The following is a 24,284-nucleotide window of genomic DNA, read 5'->3' as shown; positions in this document are numbered from 1 at the left end:
AGTCAAGTATACTTAATTTTAATGTCATTTTAAGTATATTTTTGATAGGTACATAAAGCACATTTCTGAGAAGTACTTAAAAAGTAAACTGAAAGTATACTTTCCTATTTTTAGTTTAAAAGAAGTATACTAATAGCACACTTCAATAAACTTCTTTTTCGTAAGGGTCACCTGCGTACAGTATGTTATGATTGTAAGGCCACTAGTGGACAGGAGAGCGTATGCCGCCCTGCGGGGCGTCCGTGTTGATGGTCAGAAGGTCAGATGAATGTTTGTTCACCTTCAGCGCCCGTTGTCTGTTTTGGAGGAAGGCCAGCGTTCAGAAGCACAGAGCAGGGTCAATATCCATATCTTTGCGTGTAGTGTAGAGTTTGATTGGGGTGATGGTGAGGTCTGTGGAGATGAATGTGTGTGCGGCAGTTGTGAGCCTCTAGATGGTGCTGTGTGTAATTCAGAACCAGTGTGATCAATCCTTAGAATGACCCATGGAGAAAAGTATAAGGTTGAGGAACCCTAACACTAATGGTTTCTGAAAGTCAGCGAAAACCTGGAAATATCAGGGAATCATGGGCAATTTGGTCAAAATTCATTTAGATATTCCACTGTCAACTCTAAGTGAACAGTAGCAGCTCGAAGCAGAAGACCATGTAAAGTCACAGAGCGGCTCACTGAGTGCTGAGGAGCTGAAGAGATCCAAACTCACACTGACATTAATATCAGCACAGAAACTGTGGCGGTGCTTCATAGATGTTTTTTCATGTCTGAGCAGCTGCGTGAAGCCTCACATCACCAGTACGATGCTGAGTGTGGGATGGAGCGGAGTAAAGCGTGCAGATACTGGACTCTGGAGCAGAGGAAACTTGTTCTACGAAGCAACCAATCACACAGTCCGACGGGTGACTCTGAGTTTGGAGAACGTTACCTGTCCGACAGTATTGTGACAACCGTAAAGTTTGGTGTAGCAGGAAAATGGTGTTTTATTTTTAGGAGTTGTGATAGACCCCTTACTTCCAGTGAAAGGAAAACATAATGCTTCAAAGACATTCTGGATGATGCTGTGCTTCCAGCTTTGTGCGATCAGTTTGGGGAAGGCTTTTTTCTGTCCCAGCATGACTGTGTGCACATAGCACGGTCCATAAAGACATGTTTGGATGAGTTTGGTGTGGAAGAAGCACAGAGCCCTGACCTCAACCCATCCAACACCTTTGGGATGAACTGGAACACAGATTGAGAGTCAAGCATTCTCGTCCAACATCAGTGTGTGACCTCACCTACTGTATGGGCAAAAATTCACACAGAACACTCCAGAATCATGTGGAAAGCCTTCCAGAAGAGTGGACGCTGTTAGAGCTGCAAAGGATCGCAATGTCATTAAAGTCCCTGTTGGTGTAATTGGCCATTACCTTCATCCATACAGTTTATATTCTATCGAGTGATGTCTATAAAGTAAGCACTCGCTTTCTGTCTAATAAAGTTGCACTGCTGGGAAATCATGCTGTAGATAAAGTAACAGGGCTGTCCATAGTTATGTGACAAAAAACAAAAGCCTTTGGACTACTTCCAGTTCACTCATTCCAAATGAAGTTATGAATAAGCTTAATAGAGTTTTCTTCTAAAAACCACACAAACAGACGGTCTGAAGTAATTCTGCATCTAATCCTGGTGTGACGCACCATTAAACTCAGCAGGAAACATGTCTCCAGCAGCAGAACAAGCCTGACTCACGCTCACGTTCTCATCAGCTGAATATGGAAACACACAAACACACACAAACAAACACACACACACACACACACTGCCATCCAACATGCCTGACAGCACATTCTCCACATTCTTCAAACATTGTTGTTAAAGTCAGCATCACCTTCATGTTCTCTCGCTCTCACTCTTGCTATATTTACACACACACACACACACAGTAGATTGGTATGGCAGTGCATGTGCGACAGGTGTGAATGCGTGTGGACACATCTTGAGTTATTACTCTACAACAGCGTACAAGTCTAAGATGTTCTTGGAAAATACATTCCAGTGTGTAGCCGACAAATACATGTGACATGCTGTGACAGCTAAAACCATTTGCTAAGAATTTTATCTGACGAAATGCTCATTTGTTAAAAATAAATAAATAAATAACAACAAAAAAACTTTATACTTCTCAAATTATACTGAATAAATGGAGTAATGGTGTAAATGGATGGTAATGGAGTAAATTATCATAATATTTCACAAAATTTCTGTAGGAATTCAATTTTAAAACAAATAAATGCAGCTTTAGAGAGACTTCTTTCAGAAACATTAAAAGAATGTCTTTTTCCCCCCTGATTTACTGTGAAGCTGAAGCATCAGAATGATCAAGAAAAACCAGCAAACATGGGATGAGATGATCAGTAATCATATGCAGTGTTGTTTCAGTGATCTGCAGCACGATTCCTCTGTGGCGTTTCATCTGTTTGAGTCATTGTCAGCGTTATTCATGCTCATCTTCCTTTGATGATGTCTGTTTGATCTTTGTGAATTACTCCTTCATTTCAGGTGGATAATGCTCGTCAATTACAGATAGAGATGCTGGATCTTTATTCATAGTGGAGCTTTCTTATAATTTCTTATAATATTATAAGTATTAACAAAATTGACTGGTTTAATGTCACAACTGAGTAGGAGCACTGGAGAATAATCAGACTGTTTCTAGTGTTTATTGTGACTTTAGTACGTTTTGAGAGGGTGACATTTCAAAACATGATCTTAATTCATTTTACATACATGAGTGCTTGAGCACGGAATGATTGATTATAAAATATCAGTATGTGTGCTAGGAATGTTTTAATAGGACTAATAGCATAAAGATGCTTCACCTCTTTTCATTTCTATTTTTTAAATAGAAAATTCAAGAGTATCCAAATATGAGCACAAGATCTAAAGAGAGCAGTTCATCTTCAAGAACCTTAAAAACACTGTGAAAATCTGAAAATATTCAGACTGAAATGTGAAACATGTTTGTTTGGTATATTAACTAAAGCCATGCTATTTCTGCTTGTTCAATTCAGATCTTGTGAATGTTTAGCCTTTAGATGAACATTAATTGGCACTGAAATCAATGTTCCATTTATTTTACATTCTCAGTCCAATACCGAGTAAAAATATCTCAACCCTTGGCCGTTTGTCAAATAATGAGTCGAGAAGGAGACGTTACAAACTGCTGCTGATGTTCTGTTCATTAGACACACTGAGAACAGAAGAGCATGGTGAGAGGCTGTTGCTGTTTTATTCTGGCAGACGTAGTATGAAGAGCATTACTGTATATGCGTCATTCTGCAGAGACCGTATGAAGAGCATGACATGTGTGTGTGTGTGTGTGTGTGTTCAGGGTGCTGCGGGAGTTTCTGGGGGAGAAGGAGGTGGAGCTGTCGCTGATCTTTGACGCTGTGGAGGAGACGGACTTGGGAAACTACACCTGTAACGTAGAGAACCACATCGGCCGTAGCAGCGGAAGCGCCATCCTGCAGAAGAAAGGTCAGTGATTGAGTCAAAGTGAACTAGCACTGCCTCACAACATAATGAGAGTAACTTTATAAGTTGTGTTTCAGGCGCTGACATGAACTCACTTGCACTGTGCAATAAAAAGAAAGGCCTTATCACCCGTTCTGTTTTCTGCAGTCTGTTTCACATATTACTGCAGATATGTTTCTGCTCATGAAGCTCCCCTGTGAGTGACGGTCACTCAACACATCCCAGACACATATATAAAACCCATCCTTTAGACAGACAACTGGTGATTTAGTGGTGAGATGTGGTGTGGCATTTTGTTCATGATAGTTTAAGGGGGGAAATGGTGATGTATGTACACTACCAGTCAAAGGTTTGAAATAAGTCTCTTCTGCTCATGAAGGCTGAATTTATTTGATCAAACATACACAAAAATGTTGAATATTATTAAAGTTCCAAATAGCAGCTTGAAACTGTAATTGATTGTTGATTGCATCATTACTCCAGTCTTCAGTGTCACATGATCCTTCAGAAATCATTCTAATATGCTGATTTGCTGCTCAACAAACATTTCTCGTTATTACCAATGTTGAAAACAGCTGTGCTGCACAATATTTTTGTGGAAACCGTAAAACATTAAGCCTTGTTGTCAGCAAGCTTTAAGGGTTAGTTCACCCAAAAATGAAAACTCTAACTCCAAGGCATCAACAAAATAGTCCATCCCTGGGTCTATTTTGTCAGTGTTCTCGGTACCGTTCTGGGCCTTGAATGTGCAAGGACCCTTGCTGTCTATGGAGGGTCAGAAAGCTCTTGGATTTAATTAAAAATATCTTAATTTGTGTTTCGAAGATGAACAAAGGTCTTAGGGGTTTGGAACAACATGAGGGTGAGTAATTAATGACAGAATTTTTATTTTTGGGTGAACTAATCCTTTAAATGAATATTTTTATTCAGAAAGGATGCATTAAATCAAGAGCGACAGTAGCTAAACGTTCTAACAACTGACATGAGGCAGCAAAAAAAGAAAAGAAAAAGAAAAAAAAGAAGCAGCTCCACTGCTGAAAAGTTTGCATCCCAGGAAAAAATTGCATAAATATAAAATGTTTAATATAATAAATATATTACAAGAGAAAACAGTTAAAAATGTTAATAACAGTTTATAATATTACAGTTTTTACTGTGTTTTTGATCAGATAATGCATACCTTTGAGAAAGATTTTAAATGAATTTACAGTAGTCATAGAGAAGATTAATTTCGTATCTTTTGCTCATCTTCACGTCTTTTCCGTGTTTGTGACGGTAGGCGGTGTGAAGACTGTGTTTCTGTGTTCTCATGCAGACATGTACAGGTTGGAGCTGGTTGGTGGTCTGGGTGCCATCATGCTGATATTGGGGATCTTCACAGCCATCTATAAGTGCTATAATGTGGAGATTATGCTGTGCTACCGACGACACTTCGGCAGCGATGAGGCAGATGATGGTACGTAAAAATAACCTTATTTTCTTACTCTACTGATGGACTGAGGTCATGAACTGATGACTCTTAATAGCGGAAGTGCATAATCATGCATTTTTTTCTCCCTACAAAAATAGATAAAATACATATATTGTAACATCAACAGTTCCCTACTTAAATACCAAAACAAAGGCAGTTAATGATTAACAGTTTATTATTTTATATTTCATTACTTTCGCATTACCCTCATTATTCTGTTACTTTTATTTAGTTGCTCTTCTACATCTGTCTTTTTTATATTCTTTTTACATTATCCTTATCAATTTATTTACATTACTCCAAATGTTATAAATGCACAAGAGTAAAGACATTCAAGGTTAACACTTGAAATGACACTCCTCTGTTTTCGTTTTAAATGTCATTTTTTAATCAACAACCATGTATTGTAGTGCAAAATTTCACCAAAACACATTCAAGATGTTTAAAATCCAATCCGATTTCATAAGAAAGTTACATATGTAGTTTGCTTCCTTAAGAAGGGAATGAGGCGCCGCATCATGACGTTAATGCTTTTGCGTGACCGGTGTCTGAAACACGTGGCTGAGCATGAGGTTATCCAGTGTGAAAGGTGCTGTGTGGAGACCGCAGCATCTTGTTGTGACCACCAAAGCAGACCGAAGCTTCTCTCTAGGTTCTCTAAGGGCTCAAATGAAGCCTCTGATAAACCTTCCAAGACCACAGAAAGCTCCCAAGAAGGGACACGTGGCCTGCAGATCTGGTACTGCACAAAAAGGTGCAAACAACCACACTGGCCTTTTGTTTTTCAGGAGCAGATAGTTGACACCGCAGGCACCAGGATGACATCCAGCTAATCCAGATCGCTATGTTTCCACACATGCTTCAGACACCGGCTCACGCAAAAGTGTTCCCATAGCATCACTGCCATGACGCAGCATTGATTTGCATTCATAATGGAACAATTCACAATCTTTCAATTTCATACACATTTGTATGTTGTGATTCATTAAGCATGAAGCTGCACGCCTAAACCAAACCCTCAGTGGAGCGTGAGTAGGTTGTATACATGAGACTTTACAAATTGATATGCTTTTGCCGCCAATTAGCGAAAGATACAATAGTTACAAATTGTCATGAGACTCTGTTATTGTACTGACCATTTTATAACAACAATAATTTAATGCATAATATGATGAAAGGATTAGCCTGTGCAATACAATGTATCTGTTCCTTACAGACAACAAGGAATATGACGGCTACCTCTCCTACACCAAAGTGGACCTGGAGTCCGTGGAGCGCGAGATGAGCGAGGAGGAGCTGTTCGCTCTGGAGATCCTACCTGACGTTCTGGAGAAACACTACGGATATAAACTCTTCATCCCGCACCGGGACCTCATTCCCAGCAGCAGTAAGAGCAACACCTGACATTCACATGCTCGCATTAGCCATGTTTCCATCCAAAGTTATGAATTAAACTCATGTGTAAAATTGGAATATCACATAAAATCCCTGTTGAAAAAAACAGCATATGCTGGTAGGTATGTTTTGATGCTGGTTTAAGTTGTTCTTTTGCTGGTTTATGCTGGTCCTTGACCAGCAACACAACCAGCTAAGGACTGGCAACCAGCATCAAAACATACCTACCAGCATATGCTGTTTTTTTCAACCGGGATTTGTGAGAAACAAACAGCAGAAAACAACTTACTGTATGTTTAGTGTGCTCAGTGTTGATGATGTGTAAATGTATTTCTAGTCTGAATCAAAGAACCAGCTCCTTGTCAATTCATGAGTGTGAATTTGAGTTTAATCGGTACACGTCCGACGCTGCTGGAGTCAAAGTGTTAGGGATGTGTTCTGCTTTGTAACTGCAGCTCTACATTCGGCATCTAATGAATTCTAGATGTGTAAGGGATTGTGTCGCAATATAGTCACTGATAGACTGACCAGTGACCTGTGCCACAAAGCAAGTAGAACAAACTCGGGACTGCAGGACAAATCCAACCCGGCTTGATCGGTACCGCTACCCACATTATACATTTTTGTCAAATCATGACAGACCCTGAGCTTGTGATTAGTCCACAATCACATGCATGGAGAAGTGTGACATTCACAGCAAACAGAGAGTCATGTGAAACAGGAAGAAAGACAGTGCCATACACTTCCTGTGAGCAATGCATTTCTCAGATGAGGATGAAGGATTGCAATAACAGTATGATGAGTAGAGACACATTTAACACAACTGCTGAAGAGAGAGAATAGCTGAATAGAAAAATAAATAACAGTCATGCAGATCAATGACTATGTTTACATGCACCCTCATAATGTGACTATAATGACACAGGCAATATTGCAATTAAACTTTACCTCATGTGAACAGTCGCCCCAATCAATACGTCAATGCAATTAAAATCCTAATCATAGGAACCATAATTATGTGGCATGTAAACATTTTATTTGCATCTACTCCTCTCTGACTGAAGTGCTCATGCGCTTGCGATGAACACGGAGGATGTGTGACGCTCCTGCAGTGATGCACAGATTTGTAAACATGCCATTAAAGAAGGCATCACATTTTTGGGGTACTAAAGAAATTGAGTTCATGCTGACACTGTTGCACGACATGAGTATAATACAATATACTGATGATTGAAAACAGGAAAACGGGGCATGCGAGTGATGGTGGTTAAAAACAACCACAATGGCACTCAAGAGGTTAGATTGTGTCATGCAAACATCTGACTGTAATTTACAGATTAATCTAATTTTTGGAAATAACCACGTTACTGGTGCACGTGTAAACATAGGCAGTGTAGGTGAATTTATTTGTGTTTACAACACGAATATAAGAGTAATTCTGAGAGGAGGGGTGACACGCTATAATGTGCAGTGATTAAGCTTTGAATATTTAAATCGCTCTTCTATATTTAGGATTTCCCTTTCACTCTGTAGCATATGTTTCTAAGCGGTAATGGCTGTTTCACAGCACGGGCCTCGGGACTGAATGCACACCGCAGGACATAATGAGCAGCGTAATGTGCCGTTATTATCACAAAACAAATGTAACGTGGAGCAGTGTTGCATTACCCTGATGTTCTTTATTTCACAGTTACTATACAGCTACCTATCAAATACTGAGTCCAGCTGAAATGTTTGGATTAGCTCACCTGTGGAGATCACAAAGCACAGCTATGCAGATGAAGACTCAGTTCAGAAATACTGACCACAGAATGAAGTGACTAATAAGAATCAAATATGCCAGAGAGTTGTGCAATATTGTATATGAGTATTAGCACATGCTCTGTTCATGGTTGCTTCTTAATTTGACCAGCTGGTGTAAACCACTGAATACTTCCTGCATTATTTAGCAGCATCCACGATCCTTCATCCCCAACCCTGAGCAGCACTGCAGTGCTTTCATACATTCAGCATGTGTGGGAATATTAAACCTGAAAAACTGTTTCAAACATCATGAAGTCATACTCTGTGAGCCATTTCAACCAAGTCAAAGGCCTCAAACCTTTAAATGAAAGGCAAAACATATGAATGCAAAACTCAAAAACCCCAAATATTACAGTATCAGAACACAGAGGCAGTAAAATATGCTTTTCTGCGCTTCTAGTGGCCCCAACTGGATAAATCCAGATCAAATATCTGAAGGTCACTGCATTGGATATTAAAGGAACCGTATGTAGGATTGTGGCCAAAGCTGGTACTGCACTTTCAAAATACTGTAAAAGGGCGTATTCCCTCCCCCTCCCCCCCTGACTCGAGGTTGCCAGCTAAGCTGCAGGATTCCGCAGGAACGTAGGCTGCTACAAGGAGCTTCCAATGGCAAGTGACGAGTCACAATACGTTTTTTTTTCTTCTTTCCATAATTGACGTGCTAATGTTGTTTTTCTCGGCGTTTCAGCATAATGACAGAGAAACGCGCTCAGATAATGCATTGCTAATGTTAGCAATGACGACTCGCTGTTTCTATTTCCCAAACAATTCCTTACCTTTTCAATTCGATGACCCACCTCCTCCATATGCGCTAACATAACGTTACTTTGCACGAACATATATACCTTTGTTCGACTGTCGTGAATATTTGAAATGTCTATTTACATTAAGTACAAGTAAGTTAGCCAAACATAGATGAATCTTACCTGTCAAGGAGAAAATTAGCAACGTTGGCATCTGTCTTAAAATTCTTCTCCGTTTTCAGCCGTCTCCATCTGTCAAAGGCATCTCCTATACAAATCCTTGTTTTATTTCGGACTTTGTCACGACGTACTTCGGATTCATAACGAGGTCTTTTAGGTTTCGTAACTTTATACATGTTTTATCCGACACGTTCGTAGCTGCAGCTGTAACTAGAGCAGAGCTGGCAACCCGGATGACGAAACTCTACTGACTTTGTGATTGGTAGATAGCTGGAGGGTGGCGCCTCAGACCAAAACACAACATGACAACATCAACATCAGTTGAGGGCTGCAACTTTCACTTTTAAATGACAATATCCTGGCCGGACCACTGTTGTCAGTCATATAAGTATTTGAAATGAGCATGATTTCTTAATGTCTACTGACATGTCAGGGCCATTTTATGATTAACTGAAATAAATTTCTTACATACGGTTCCTTTAAAATATCAAGCTGAGTGACAAATAATATGCTACCAGAGCTTTTCTTAGAATTCATTTCGGTCATTTCTTCAATGCCTTTGAGTCAGCTGGTGTTTTGGTGAATTTAGTGTATGTATGAAGTCAGTTCTTCATACATACAAATTGAGACAGGTATTGAAGCCATGTAGGAACTATGGGCGTAGATCGTCATGTAGATCATCAGGTAACGCAGTGTAAATGCATCACCAAAACTATAAATATGAGTCAGAAACACATGCCACCAGCCTCTTTTTCTTCAGAAAGCTCTTATTCTGTGTCTATGTTTTGTGTTCTGTGTAAAGGAAAGCATGTTCCACCGTGCCCTCGCTTTCTTACAAGGGGTGACAAACACGATCTGTGTGTGATGTGTTCAGGAGCAGAGCGTCCTAGAGACGATTGTTCTCATTGTGAGTGCTTCACTTTGAGGAAGCTCCACATACACCTGCCTCTTGTTTCTGCATACTGCAGGTAGTGTGTCACTGCATACACTCTTAAAAATAAAGGTACTTTAAAAGTTTCTTCACAGCGATGCCATACAAAAACCATTTTTGGTTCCACAAAGAACCATTCAGTCAAAGGTTCTTTAAAGAAACATCTCTTCCTTACCTTTTTTATAATCTGAAGAACCCTCTTTCGCCACAAAGAACCTTTTGTGAAACAGAATGTCAAAGGTTGTTAAAGGTTCCTTATGGAACCATTTATAGAAAAAAGGTTCTTCTATGGCATCGTGAAGCACCTTTATTTTTAAGAGTGTACTACGGCAATTTCGCAGGTGTATCAGGACGACCTGCTAGAAGAGTTGGACTCCAGTGAGAGGGTTAGACCTGAGTCAGTGAGGGGACTCCACCAAGCCACTCTGACCCGCTCGCTCAGGCTTGGGACACCATATTTCACCCCAAGCCTAAGATGTGGAAGGTGTTGATCTGGCCCCTGAGGAGGTCTAGCTCATAAATTCTCAACTGAGGTTGTAAATGAGGTTGCAAAAGGGTGCCTTTCATGAATCTATCCCATGCTACTATTAAAGTGTCTGTGGTCCTGATTTCAGCTTGCCATGACCACATCAGTGGAGCCTCAGTGGGCAGATTGAATCCCCTTGTATCTTGTGAGGACACTTCCTTTGTGGTACCAGACAAACTGGGATCTTACCTTAGCTCTTGAAGGATTATCCGGAGCTCTGTTTGAGCCATTAGAGTCATTCACAGAACGGTTTCTGACCCTTAAAATGGTTCTTTTATTGGCTCTAACATCACTTAAGACTGCTGAGATCTCCAGACCTAATCATCTGCCCCCTCCAGTTTGGATTTTCCCTCTGGACTGGTAAAAGTGTTTCTACACCCTAGGCCTGGTTATGTCCCTAAGATGCCACCCTCGTCCATCTGGACATCCTTCAAGCCTTAGGCCTCTTAGGATTTATGTTGATCGGATAGAGTCATGGCGCAAGCCAATCAGCTATTATTCTGTTCGGGACGTTGGGGAAGGGGTTCCCCCGTCTCCGAGCACCGACTCTCTCTTTGGATTGTTGATGCTATAGCTTTGGTCAATGTGTCATGTGGCTCTTGGTATCAGAGTGAAGGAGTGTGGCCTTCTCAAAAGCTTTGGCTGAGAGTGCATCTTTGCATGACGTTAGTGACGTGGCAGGCTGATCCTCTCTGCATACATTTGTAAGATTCTGTAGTTTGGATTTGGATTCAACCCCAGGCTCTCAAAACTTTTTGGGCTGAACCTATCTCAATATAAAGTTCCTTTATTGTGTCATGGCAAAATGTTCCTTCTACAGTTTAATTGCAGATTGACCTATAGGTCATTTTGGGTAACACTTTAGAATACAGTTTTGTCATTAGTGAATAACTACACAGGAACAAATGACTAATGCACTATTAACATTCTAGTAACTACACCTGACTAACAAGAAACTCTGATTAACAAATCAGTAAGTACTAGTGCTCAGTTGAAAGTAGTAGTTTACTATTAGCTAATCAGTAACTACATTTTTTCATATCTCCCAAAGAACTACTAAGAACTATATACAGGTTTGTAATAAATGTGAGTGTATAATTAATTCTGAAGTGAAGATCATGGTAACCCACTAGTAATGACTCAAGTGTTACCAAAGCCATCAGAAGTATGACTATCCAGAACCTTACAAAAACCTCAATAGTTTTTAATGACTTTAGTCATTACTAGTGGGTTACCATGATCTTCACTTTAGAATTAATTATATATTTTGCATTATTTACATTAATTATGAACATGTATATAGTAGTTCTTAGTAGTTCTCTGGAGATATGAAAAAATATAGTAGTTACTGATTAGCTAATAGTGAACTACCACATTCAACTGGGTGCTATTACTTACTGATTAGTTAAGCAGAGATTCTTGTTAGTTAATAGCAGTTACTAGAATGTTAATAGTGCATTAGTCATTTGTTCCTGTGTGGTTATTTGTTAATGACAGAACTGTATTCTAAAGTGTTACCCCATTTTGGTCTTTGATGACTGTGTTTCAACCTCATTGTTCACACTTTTTTGTTACTAGATCATGAGTATTACACTCCCATATTGCGTCTACATCAGAGAAGGGAACGAAACCCTGGGCTTGGCCAAATACACACTTGCGATCTTTGAACTTGACCACTTGTCTACTTCCTGTGTTTCTAGTGGGTGTGAAGACCACAAGTGCATGAGTTTTTGGTGGTGCACACTTATAGTGTTGTAAAAAATGCAATTATTACAAAGCTTTATTTTGATTTTCAATACATTGCATTTAAAATAAACTTCTACATGTCTGTTCAGTAGTCTTTAGAACAGATGATATGATTTAATAATTGCTGTGCTTCTAATTATGGGACAAATGCAGTTGCAAATGTTGTACAATATACAAATACTCATCTTTGCATGTTTTACTACCAAATTATTTGTAATATCAAATTATTATTCATATTTAACTTACACTGGAAAGGTTCTTGCGTCCAGTTTGGTTTTCTTTTTTGTTTGCATATATTACTATTAGCCATGATTATTCTACTCTGTTAATTAAAAGGCTGTTTATATGTATATCTGCTGACTGTTTAGAAGAAGCACACATGTAAGAGGCTGACAATTAGCTGAACATATACTTATTTAATTAGTGACACTTAGCCTGCATTTTAAAATCTTTATTTGAATGTGGCAACATTAAATTGCACTCTACAGTATTTCTATGAATAAATCTCTGACAGAGACCCCTCCCCTATCAGCCAATCACAGTGTGCATAGTTAGTAAGCATGTTGACATCATCCATAGCAACGAGGTCAACCCCGCCCTTACTCTTAGCTTAAAGGGGTCATCGGACGCCCATTTTCCAAGTTGATATGATTCTTTAGGGTCTTAATGAAAAGTCTATAGTATACTTTGGTTAAAAATTCATAATGGTAGCGTAAAAAAACAACACCCTTTTAACCTTGTCAAAATCAGCTCTGCAAAAATCATCTCATTCTGATGGATTGTTCCTTTAAATGCAAATGAGCTCTGTTCGCCCCGCCCCTCTCTTCTCTCTGTGGAATGACGAGCTGCTCTGAGAGATTGTTTACTTTAGCCACATTTAGCCGCGAAACTTGCTAACTAGCACATTATTAGGAAAGGTGATTGCAGAGATTCATAAAAAAACCCTTATACTCACTTCTGCTGTAAGTGAAGCTGGATCACGAATGATTTGCGTGAACATAGACGGATATATGTAGATCGGGAGGTTCATTCCCTTCACAAACAAACGTAATCCACTGCATCTTCAGCGGCTCAGATGTCGGGAGTAAATGACGACCACTATGTTTATTACATCCAGCAACACAACACCTCAATCGCTCAATCAGAGATATTTACATCCCTGCTCCGGCATCAAAACAATGGAGGTCGGACTGTAACAGCTGATTTAGGGCGGGTCTGAGGTAAGAGCTCATGTCAATCAACTATCGTGAGAGTGTCCTCTGTGGGTGTGACGCCACAGGCATCTGAGAACGACTCGATTTGAAAAAGGGGATATTATTTTTACAGATTAATTAAAAACCACTGCATGGATTTTTATCATTATAGGGTAGATTTGTACATACACTGCCAACACACATTAATGTTCAAACAGCATGAAAAAGTGAACTTTGCATCCGATGACCCCTATCTATTCCTTAGTAAAAGTTTGGCTCAGCAGCTGTGAATAGGTTTTAGGAGCAAACTCTTAGCTAAAAACTTTTACTGCTATTTAGGAGAATTCTTAGTGGTAAGATAAAATGTTTTGTGAATATGGGCCCTAGACAGTCTTGCACATTTACTTCCTGTTGTGTGGCCAAGACCGCATGTGTGGGTATTTGGACGAGCACACTGCGTACCCTTGCTAAACAATGCCTGAAACATCTTCCTTCAGGCGTTGGAACATGGAGTTATCGGTTTCAGGAGGAGCACGTTCAGGTAATCAGCACAGGTTGAGTTCATTTAGATAATCGACTTAATTAGTATGATATATACAGCCAACTCACCTGTCCCACGACAGTTTTACGGCATCCCTCCTCCACCCCAGCCCCTCATGCTTAACTATTCTTATCCCAGACTAGGGATAGGGGAGTTCTCTGTAGGTTGAATACGTAATCTGAGACGTTTACCAGAAATGTATTCAACATGGCTTGACACAGTTTTGACTACTAATTTATTAAAAAAAGGAATGTGCTGAAAATGAACTAAAGTCAGAAAGGCCAGCTCTAAAAGCAGATCATTTGTGTCTCTCTTTCTGAAGAGTCTGTGTTTGCTGGTGTTGACATCCGTAGTCATTTGTCTCTCTCTCTCTCTGTGTGTCCCCAGCATACATCGAGGATCTGGCGCGCAGCGTGGAGCAGAGCAGGCGTCTCATCATCGTCTTGACCCCCGAGTTCGTGGCCCGCCGCGGCTGGAGCATCTTCCAGTTCGAGCCGCGGCTGCACAGCATGCTGGTGACGGGCGAAATCAAGGTGATCATGATCGAATGCTCGGACCTGCGCAGCGTCATCAACTACCAGGAGGTGGAGGACCTCAAGCACACCATCCGAGTGCTGTCGCTCATCAAGTGGCACGGCCCCAAAAGCAACCAGCTCAAATCCAAGTTCTGGAAGCGGGTCCGCTACGAGATGCCGGCCAAGAAAAGAGAGAGCGTGTCCCGCCGACAAGTCCTGGACTCGGGCGAGCAAGGGCTCTTCGGCGACCTGCAGGCCGTGTCGACGGTGGCCATGACGGCCACCTCGGCGTCGCTGGCGCCGGCTCACGTCGAAATACCGGACTACAACGAGCCGGGCCACCTGCAGATGCGCCATTTCTGCCGCAGCTACGAGTACGAGCTGCCCAGCACCGCCATCGCCACGCTCAGCGGCCGGCACGTGTACTGCAATCTGCCCATGACGCTGCTGAACGGACGACTGACGCAGAACAACGTCGGCAAACCCAAGAAAGACGTTCACTTGAACAGCCCGTTCGTGCCGCTGTCCGGACGAGAGCTCTCCAGCGATATCTGGTAGAGCGCAGCTTTGCCGAGCTCATCCTTTCTTCCTTTTTATCTGCATGAGTTCATCTTGTCGTTTATCTCGCTTTCTTCCGGCCTTTAGTGTTTTCATACTTTGTTCAGACAGACGAAGAGCTACCGATATTGTTTTCTTACTTGAATTTTGAGCTAATTACACCATGTACAGCGATTCCATCCAACACTGCATCTGCATTAAAGGGTTTCTTTGACATCGTGACCTCGGTTGATACAGCACAATAATGTAAAGACACATCAGCTCCGAGCTTTAAAGAATATGTTATATTTATGCAAATAATTACTGTTCAAATCTAATAAGCACACGAATATGGTTTGTAGCTAGTCCAGGAGGTATTGACATATTTGATACAGCTTATCATTTGCCTTATTTCCTGATCGTTTGGCTGTTTCCTTCCTCAGAATTCTGACGTTTTTCATACATTACGGAGAGATACATCTTGTTTCTATGGTGTATCTGGTACTACAGAGGAAGCATTTCAGTGCTGTAATGATCGGACACTTTTGATCAGTATTGATATTTATTAGCATTTTATTGAATTTGTATGCAATGCTCCCTCTTACTAGTTTACTGAAATGAAAGGTCACTAAATCAGTGATTTGATTTTGTATACTCTCGACTAGTATGCCCTTTTACTCTTCAGATCAAGCCGGTGTGGAAGAGTACGGATCTTCGAGCTGTTATTTAACAAATACTCACAAACCAAGCAGCTTGTCTGATTCACAGGTTTCTGGTTTTAGCATATAAATTATTTGTAATATACCTTGCAAAAATAATAATTGTTATCAGACCAACAAAATCAATAAATATATGAGTCATTCAGTCTGAGAGGTGCCTTTTCATTTCATGTTGTGCTGTGATGAAGGTGTGAGAGTGTCTCAAATGAAAAACTGTGCTATACAGAGATGGGAAGCCTTGTTTTGTTGTAAGCAGAGGAAGAGCTTTTCACTTTTTACTCTTTTTCCGGGTTTCCTGTGTTTGTCCTGAGAAATGCCAAATCCTACTAAAGCGAAGGAAAACTCTCATGAATATGAATTCAGTCTCGAGGCCGCTGCGTAACTTTCCTGGAGTATCTGGGAGCACGAGCTCATTAATATTTAGCAGCTGTGACAGGATTGGCTGCTCCGCCGGTTGTGACACGCCCACGCACACCGACATTCAGTCGAGTTCCAACCGCTGGGCGAGAGTTCCGTTATGTCGTTAAGATTCATAAGGCGAGCCTTCGCCATAGTACGGTCAGATCTGCTGTCGAGGAGCTGAAGATGGGCAGACATACTGTTCCTCAAACCATGACCAGTTAACAAACTCTGATACTGGCACACGAGCTCATTAAAATGGCGAGAGACTTCACTACAACAAGTCTGAGTAACATCGACCTCGCCTCTTTACGGGTGAGTTCAGCTCTTCACTCTTTGTTTTCAACACTTTTGCGTCTTTTCAGCAGCAGCGATTGGTCGAGGCTCGGCACGAAGTTTCAGTCAGCGCTTACGCGGATTTAACTGAATAAACTTTGCTGTAAATGCCGTTTAAAGTTCAGGGCAGTCGTGAAACTCGGCTGAGGTGTCGTTTACATCTCGAGGAATAAATTCCCTCAGTTTTCTTCGCTTGTCAGTCGTGTGTGATCTGGGAATGTGACTGTCACAGATGTTGAAGTGAAAACATGGAGCGTGTCTCAAATCACGGCGAGCTCATCACAGCTCGATCAGACTCTAGTGCGCTGCATCTTCAGTCCTGGTGAGGGGCCGGTGAGTGTCTTCATCTGACCCCTGTGACTCTTCTTTTCAGGATCCTGCAGGGATATTCGAGCTCATCGAGGTGGTCGGCAATGGGACCTATGGGCAAGTTTACAAGGTTTGTGCTGCTGCCTACATCATTGCTTGCCTATTTGTTCATTTATCAATCAAACCTGGAATTGGTCTGTATTAAAGTTATTCTGTGAAACACGGCCGCGATGCAGAATCGCAGCGGTTCTGCTCCGGAAGAGGCTTTCGTTGTTCAGATGCGCCAGTTCTGTCTCCAGCAGCAGCTCTGCTGCGGTAAATAGTTTGTGGGAGTTTTGCTAATGAAACCTACAAGTGTGGTTTCGGTCTCTGACACAGTTTTTGGGTGGAGCTCACTTCCTCACGAAGGTCAGAGCGTGTTTCACATAAATATCGGATCTTTAAAGAAGTGTGTAGTAAGCCCAAACATCCTGTGAGATGTGTGACACGCACATATGTGTTTGATTCAGGTCAGGGTGGATCTGCTGCGCTTCAGCGCTGCAACAGTCCCGCTGCGGATCATCTTGTGCAACGGTTTCTTCTGCTCTTTCTCGCATTCTTCAGAAAGCACGCGGTAAAAGCGGCACAAAGCGTAGGGTGGGACGCGCGCAGATTCGGACGGCCTGAGCGTTTCTATTTCAGGCTTTTATATTGTAATCGTGTGATACTGCAGCGTAATTTTAGTACAACACGTTGTCTTATGCAGGCTGTTTCGATAAATGCTGGTGCATGACATCAAGCTTATGCTTGAACAGGATCGTTCAGCCCAAAATGAAAGTTCGGTCATCATTTGCTCACCCTCACGTTGTTCCAGACCTCTACGAGTTCATTTCTTCAGCTGAGCACAAAAGAAGATATTTTGAACGCTGGTCCGCATTGACTTCCATCGTATTTTCCCCCCATACTATGGAAGTCAATGGACACCAGCAGTTTTTTGGTTACGCATACTTTTTCTTCTTTTATGAAAGATATAAGAAGTTCATGCAGGTTTAAAACAAACTGAAAGTGAATAAAAAGTGAGACCGTTTTTAAATTTTTGGGTGAATTGTCCCATTAAAATATATATTTCTTAAATCATTTGCAATTCTTTACTTTGTTTTCAATCAAGGAAATTGCATCCTAAATCCAGGAACAGCATGATGCGGTATATCATGACTTATCGTGTGTCATGGTCATGAAGTGGTGAAATATCCATTCTGATTATTTGTATGAATTGCACAGTTAGTTCTACATTCAGATCTTTCTTACACACTCTCGTTTCATCATGTATTTTCACATATGAGGCAACACAGATCCGATCACTTCTGCACCTCTAGCGTAGCACACTTTCACCATTACTACATCTTTCAAATCCACATGAAGCGGATATTGCGGCCGAATTTTCTTCTCTGTTGTGACATCACACGTGCAAACTTGTCACCGTTTGACGAAATTCACCATTTAGACATTGAAATACCCCTTTCATGGGATTTGTGCAAATCTGAAGAAGAACAAACTGTCTTCAGAAAAGTCTTGGATGGCTTTTCATTATCATCTTACCCCTGCGTTATGCCTAAAAGTGGTGTTTGTTAGCACAGTGCAGGGAGGCGTAACTGCTGTATTTTCAATAGGCACCACCTATATAAAGTGTTCTGTTTTTGAGGAACTGTAGTTTTTTTTTCTACGATGCTGCCATTGTTAAGGTTTTGTGCTTACTTTATTTGTTTAAGTTTTGTGCTTACTTTTTAATCAGAAATAAAGTATCAAATTTTAGATTCTTTCAATTCTATCACAAACTCTGCAATTTTTTTATGTGTTTGTCAAGATGCTAAAATGCACAAGTGTCACGTAAATTCACATTTACCTCAGGAAAGACATTCATTGTACATAAATTTGATAGCTAGAAAAAAATATAACTCTAGAGAGAAGCACTGTATTACATTCATTTTGTTTTACTTAACCTGTCGTCTTTATTTTTAGTGTTAGTCTGAAGAAATATGTGATGGGAATGTGCAGGGAGACCTCAGATACAGAAACACGGACATGTTAGGAAATATTTAGTTAATGAAATTATTTCACGGTGGCTTCACTTGATGTCTTGAGCAATTCAGTCTTATATTAGTAGTTGTAGCCACTGCAGCGTGGGTGTCGTCTCAGCTGTCACTGCGGGAGAATGTGTTTGCGTGGATGCGCATCATCTAAGCCGGGCGTAGTTGCGCCAGGTCGTAGTTTTAGCTGGTGCAACAGGTGTAAATATTTATCATAAAGTTGGACGTTGCAAAGCCCAGCGTAGGGCTTACACCCAGCTTTTTTACGTCTAGCTGGTGCAACCGGCCCTGAGCTTCAGATCTGTTTGGAGCTCAGCTCTGCAGGTCTGTGGACAATAGTGTGGTTTCAGAACAATGCTGCTATTTGAACAACATGCAGCTCTATTATAACATAGAATAGCATTTCAGCTGCTGATTACAGTCAGTCTAGTAGAAGATATGCAAGCATTATTAGAGATCTGCTTCAGCAACATCCATTTGCTTTTGAAATTCACCTCAATATTTATATCCACTTCAGGCAGTGTTTAGTCCAGTAAAACAAAATGTAAAAAATAAGTAAATAAATAATAATACTAATTAAAAAAAAACATTAATTTTACACTATTTAAAAACTATTAATAATAATAATAATAATAATAATAATAAAAACATCTGGTTTCAGGATAACAGCTCAGTGTTTTTATTCTTCCTTCAGTCTATTCAGTCACAGTTAGACATTGGTAAAACACAGTCAAAACCAAGAAACCGTTTTAAAGCAGGACTTGCTCTTGAGATCTAATGTGGATCAATTTCAACAAAGTTTTAAAGGATTTATCAGAGAGCTGCTTTGTCTGAAGTATAGTCCCGTTGTCACCCTTTTAGACAGCACTTCCTGTTTATGTCCCAGTTGTTTAATACAATGTGGCGCTTCGCAGGCATCCTGGAGAGCACGAGGAAATCCCCTCCGACAGAAATACCATCTGAAACCTGCCCGCGTACGCGGCTCAGAATTCACTTTATTTCGCTCTTCCAGTGTGCATGAGCGCTCACCAAAATGCGTTCGTCCACAGGAAACAGCACTAATAGTGAGGAGACAGGCCGTTGACCTGAACGCTCCGGAATGCTTTTCTTGCAGTTCCTCTCTACAGCATGGCGTTTGCTGGGATGATGTCATCGCGCGCTTGTGTAAACGCGTGTTAAAGAGGCCGTTTCCTCTCCTGATGTTTGCTGGAGTGTGCGTCTGAGCCGTGACACAGCGCTGATTTACAAACACACGCTCATCCAGTCTGTTGCATCATGGTTGGCTTTCAGCTGTCCTGTGCTGAGCGGCCCATTCCCAGTGAACCGCAGTACAGCATGAAGAAAGGGGAGCCGCCCAGCGCAGGAGCGCAGTCTGATCATCAGCGCCTTAAAGTCATACTTCACCCGTGTTCAGACGTCATTAATGCTAAACCTGTAGGACTTTCTTTCTTCTGCTTGACATAAAAGAAGAAATTTCGAGAACCATCTCTGGGGGATTTTTTGTCCATAAAATAGACGTCAGTGGTCACCAAAACATTTGTGTTCTGCAGAAGAAAGAAGGTCACACAGTTTTGAAACGACATGAGCGTCAGTAAACCAAGGAACAAGAGTCTCTGGTGAATTTCCAGGGGATTGTCCATGATTTTGTGTGTGCATATATGACACACTGTGCTGCTGTGTTGATGAAGCTCAAGAAAAAGTGACAACACTGTAATGGTTTTAGATTTAGACAGCAGCACATATGTAGCAAATGCATCATATATGTTTAATGGTTTTAGATTCACACGGGGCACCACTAAATCTTGTGAGTTTAGATTTAAGTAGCACCACCAGTGTAATGGCTTTTGGGCTTAAATATTAATATTAATATTTAGTTTAGGTCACCAGCCAAGGATGTTCCGCCTTGGCAATAAAGAACAATCATGGAAGATTGTTGCATAAATAAGAATTACATTTAAATTCTAGGAAGTTGTAGGATTTGTGAGATATCTTTAACTTGTAGAGCCTTTCCACTGTATTATCAACACAAGGAAGACACAAGTGTAATAAAAGGGGTTTTATTAACAAAGGAATAGACAAGAGTAACTAACAACTACTAAATGGATACAGTGAATGGATAAAGTGCAAAAGGTTAATAAATGCAAGTAGGGATGGGCATTTTGGGAAATTTCTCATTTCAATCATCGATAGGTTTCAAAAACGATTAATCGCGTAATAGGGGGTGGGGCTTATGCGGGGGCGGGGCATGGCCGTAATGGATATAATGAAAAAAACTTTGAAGACTGTTGAAAATGTTGAATGTTAAAAATAAAAATATGAATTGAAATCCTGTCTATGAAAACAGAAACACATGATTAGGACACTGTTGGATTATAATTATAATGCAGCAATGTTATTAATAAAGAAGCATGTGAAAGGAATAGCTGCCTGAGGTGAAGAGTGACGTTATGCCAGTAAACTGAAGCCCCTTCCATGACGCATCCTATGATATTAATCAGAGAACTTGGTAACATTACAACTTGTATCTGCACAAAAGAATGCAAATGCCCGTGAACTTTAAGTTACGCACTAGAGAGAGAGAGAGAGACCAACTCCCGCTGTGATGTGCTTTCATAGTGCGCTGAAACAGAAGCAAATAATTTGCTTTCAAAGTTCTCATTGTAATGTTATATTTATGGCAGACTTCTGCTATATTTTCATCTACATTATCAAGTGATTCCTGAAAGCGTCTGCGCGTTTTCAAAGCCATACCAAGTCCAAAAACAACTGAAATTTAAGTATGCATACTGCTGAACAAATATGACTAAAAAAGCACTGCTGCATTATTTTAACATAAGATTTTTTTCTTTTTTTTTTTTTTTTTAAAGAAACATCTAAAAGAAATATGACCATCTCAGATTCAGTCAATATCAGGCATTGCATTTGAGCATGAAACTAAACACTGGCAATAAGCAGTGCATTGACCTATGCAAATACAGTAATGCTGCATACATTGTTGTATCACATACACTCATTAAGTGTACAGTTCTGTAGACTGATATGAGGAAGGTTTTAGTCAATATTGTGTCCGTTTCGTGTGAATGCATGTGAAGATGTCTTTTTTCTTTGTGGCTTTGGCAACATGGCAAACTGAAAGTGGGATTTTACAATCATTCACACTTTGATAAGAGTAAAGGAGAACAAAGCAGTTCCTGAGCGGGGGTGACTAAATGTTAATATTAACCCCCCTTCTCCACCAGAGGTGGTGTTGGTCTTATCTTAAGGCAAAAGGCATCCATTGTTGTCCACAGAGCCTGATGACATCAAAATATGACTTTCCACACGTTGTACAGAAAGGGGTTTTGCCATTTTGACCGCTGTTCACTACAGGAAAAATGTACACAAGTATGCGTTCAGAATAAAGAAGGAGTATCTCTTCACCCTTCCAGAACGTACAGACACATGTAATGCACACGTGCAGTTGTCAGTCTGCCACAAAACTACTGTAAATGCTCTAGTGGCCGTTACAACATCACGTCATTAGCCGTGAGAACACTTTATAGTACAGTTAGTAAAAGCATTACAATACCAGGAAAGAAGATCAGGTTGTTGATATTTGTCTGCCATTCTCGCTCCGTCTGCACAGCGCTGATGACGTGTGCTGTCTGCGTGAACAGGATGCACAGAGGTATGCAAATACATATTTGACAGGCAGGTACGACAGCCGTAATTGTAATGTTTGGACCGAGCATTTTGATTGGATGAACATTTCTTGGTCCTACACCTTCCACAGAATATATAGAAATACATTTAGACAACTATTGGGATGTGAAGAGACTTTCAACCAGCATAACAAAAAATGTTTCTGAAGACAATCACCTATTGCACCTTTAAATATATGACACATGCAGATTTGAACCACATGTGCTTGTGATGAACACGGGTGACGTGTGTCGCTCCTGCAGTGATGCACACATTCATACACGCGTTGATAAAGATGAACTCTGTCAGCGCGATTCACTGCCGACAGCCGCCGCTCTTATCTTCATCCAGAGACGATGGCATTACCATCACATGCAGATCTTCATCAGGGCACTCGATACACATCCAGTGCATCCACTGCAGTGTGTTTACATCTGAGAGAAACAGTGGCCAATACATGATCACTGCTGTAAGCACTTGATGTGTATTGGTGAAAATAGAAAAACTCAACTGTTTTAGCTCATAGTCTATATATGTGTCACCGCATGGAGCTCTGTTGTGAAAATAATAATAATAATAATAAAAGATCAGCCATCCTGTAGTGTGTTAGAGTTTGTTACTTGCGTCTGGAACATGGTGCACTCAGGAAAACACACAGAAAAATCATTTTATTTCTGTTCACAAGAGCATATTTTTTGCATCTGATCTGATCCACATGCAAATGTAAATCTGAACATATGATGATGACCTTATTGGCATTGTTCAGGTGTAGCAGGCACAGCAGCCAGATCACTAGTTAATGACCTTTAGCTAGTAGCTACATGTCTCATAACCTGTTCAAGGAGATGGATGCAGAACTTTAAAATAATATCAATCCACAAATCTGCCATCTGTAATCATAAATCAGTCTGTTTGTTCATTTGGTCAGAGGAGAACGAGTGCCCGACTGAGCCTGCTGTTCTATCTGAGTTTGGGTTTCTCTGCACTTCGGCATGTTTAGTTGGGGTTTAAAAAACATTTTTGATATCACTGACTCTATTTAATGAGAACAAAACTTAACCGAGTTGCGCTGAATAATGACACTATTGTTTTGTTAGAGCTGCTTTACAGCAGAACTGGGATTTGTTTCATATTTGATGAAGCTTGCATCAATGAATCTTTTATTTTCCTGTTTATTTCTGTGAAGCTGCTTTGAAACAGTCTCCGCTGTATAAAGTGCTTTAGAAATAAATGTGACTTGAGCGATGCAGAATCATTAAAAGTCTGTTTGCCACGGCGGCAGTAAGAAGTGAATGATTCTCTCTGTTGTTTAATATTGCTGCTGATTATCAGTATTATCGTCGTGACAGACAGCAGCATGTCTGTCGGGCTATATTTATACGGTTAATGCACAGACGCCATATTTTGCATCTGTATTCCCTCAAGACACAGCTGACGTTCACTCCTGTGTGTGTGTGTGTGTGTGTGTGTGTGTGTGTGACTGATTGAGACACAGCTGTGCTGCTGTTTCTGAGTAAAGCCCAGGGTGTGAACTCTTGCTGAAACCATGAAGAATAATGGAGAAACTGCTCGTCATCTTCCAGTCAGCAGGCACTTCCCACACTGCTTTCTTAAGCAAAATTATTTTGCCAAAAGTCTATTGCAAAAGCGTAACCACATGCGACACAGGAAGTGACACCG

General features: G+C 40.7%; 2 protein-coding genes across 7 annotated transcripts in view; both read left to right on the top strand.

Annotated features, from left to right (window-relative positions):
* The window catches only part of il1rapl2 (interleukin 1 receptor accessory protein-like 2), a 252,677-nt gene extending 236,522 nt beyond the window's left edge, over positions 1-16,155 (top strand). For all 3 annotated transcript variants that reach the window (XM_051128129.1, XM_051128130.1, XM_051128128.1), the window contains 4 exons: positions 3,368-3,513; positions 4,826-4,966; positions 6,198-6,368; positions 14,430-16,155. In XM_051128129.1, coding sequence (XP_050984086.1) covers positions 3,368-3,513; positions 4,826-4,966; positions 6,198-6,368; positions 14,430-15,115 — 1,144 coding nt within the window. In that variant the 3' untranslated portion in view covers positions 15,116-16,155. The remainder of the gene's footprint in view (positions 1-3,367; positions 3,514-4,825; positions 4,967-6,197; positions 6,369-14,429) is intronic.
* A 173-nt stretch (positions 16,156-16,328) lies between these two features.
* Positions 16,329-24,284, top strand: part of si:zfos-2326c3.2 (misshapen-like kinase 1) — a 53,898-nt gene continuing 45,942 nt past the window's right edge. For all 4 annotated transcript variants that reach the window (XM_051128127.1, XM_051128124.1, XM_051128126.1 and 1 more), the window contains exons 1-2: positions 16,329-16,527; positions 16,922-16,987. In XM_051128127.1, the coding sequence (XP_050984084.1) occupies positions 16,471-16,527; positions 16,922-16,987 (123 nt within the window). In that variant the 5' untranslated portion in view covers positions 16,329-16,470. The remainder of the gene's footprint in view (positions 16,528-16,921; positions 16,988-24,284) is intronic.

This window comes from Labeo rohita, chromosome 14 (assembly GCF_022985175.1).
Source record: "Labeo rohita strain BAU-BD-2019 chromosome 14, IGBB_LRoh.1.0, whole genome shotgun sequence".
Classification (NCBI taxonomy): Eukaryota; Metazoa; Chordata; class Actinopteri; order Cypriniformes; family Cyprinidae; genus Labeo; species Labeo rohita.
The sequence above is the reverse complement of the archived record's forward strand: the minus strand, read 5'-3'. Positions and strand labels throughout refer to the sequence as shown.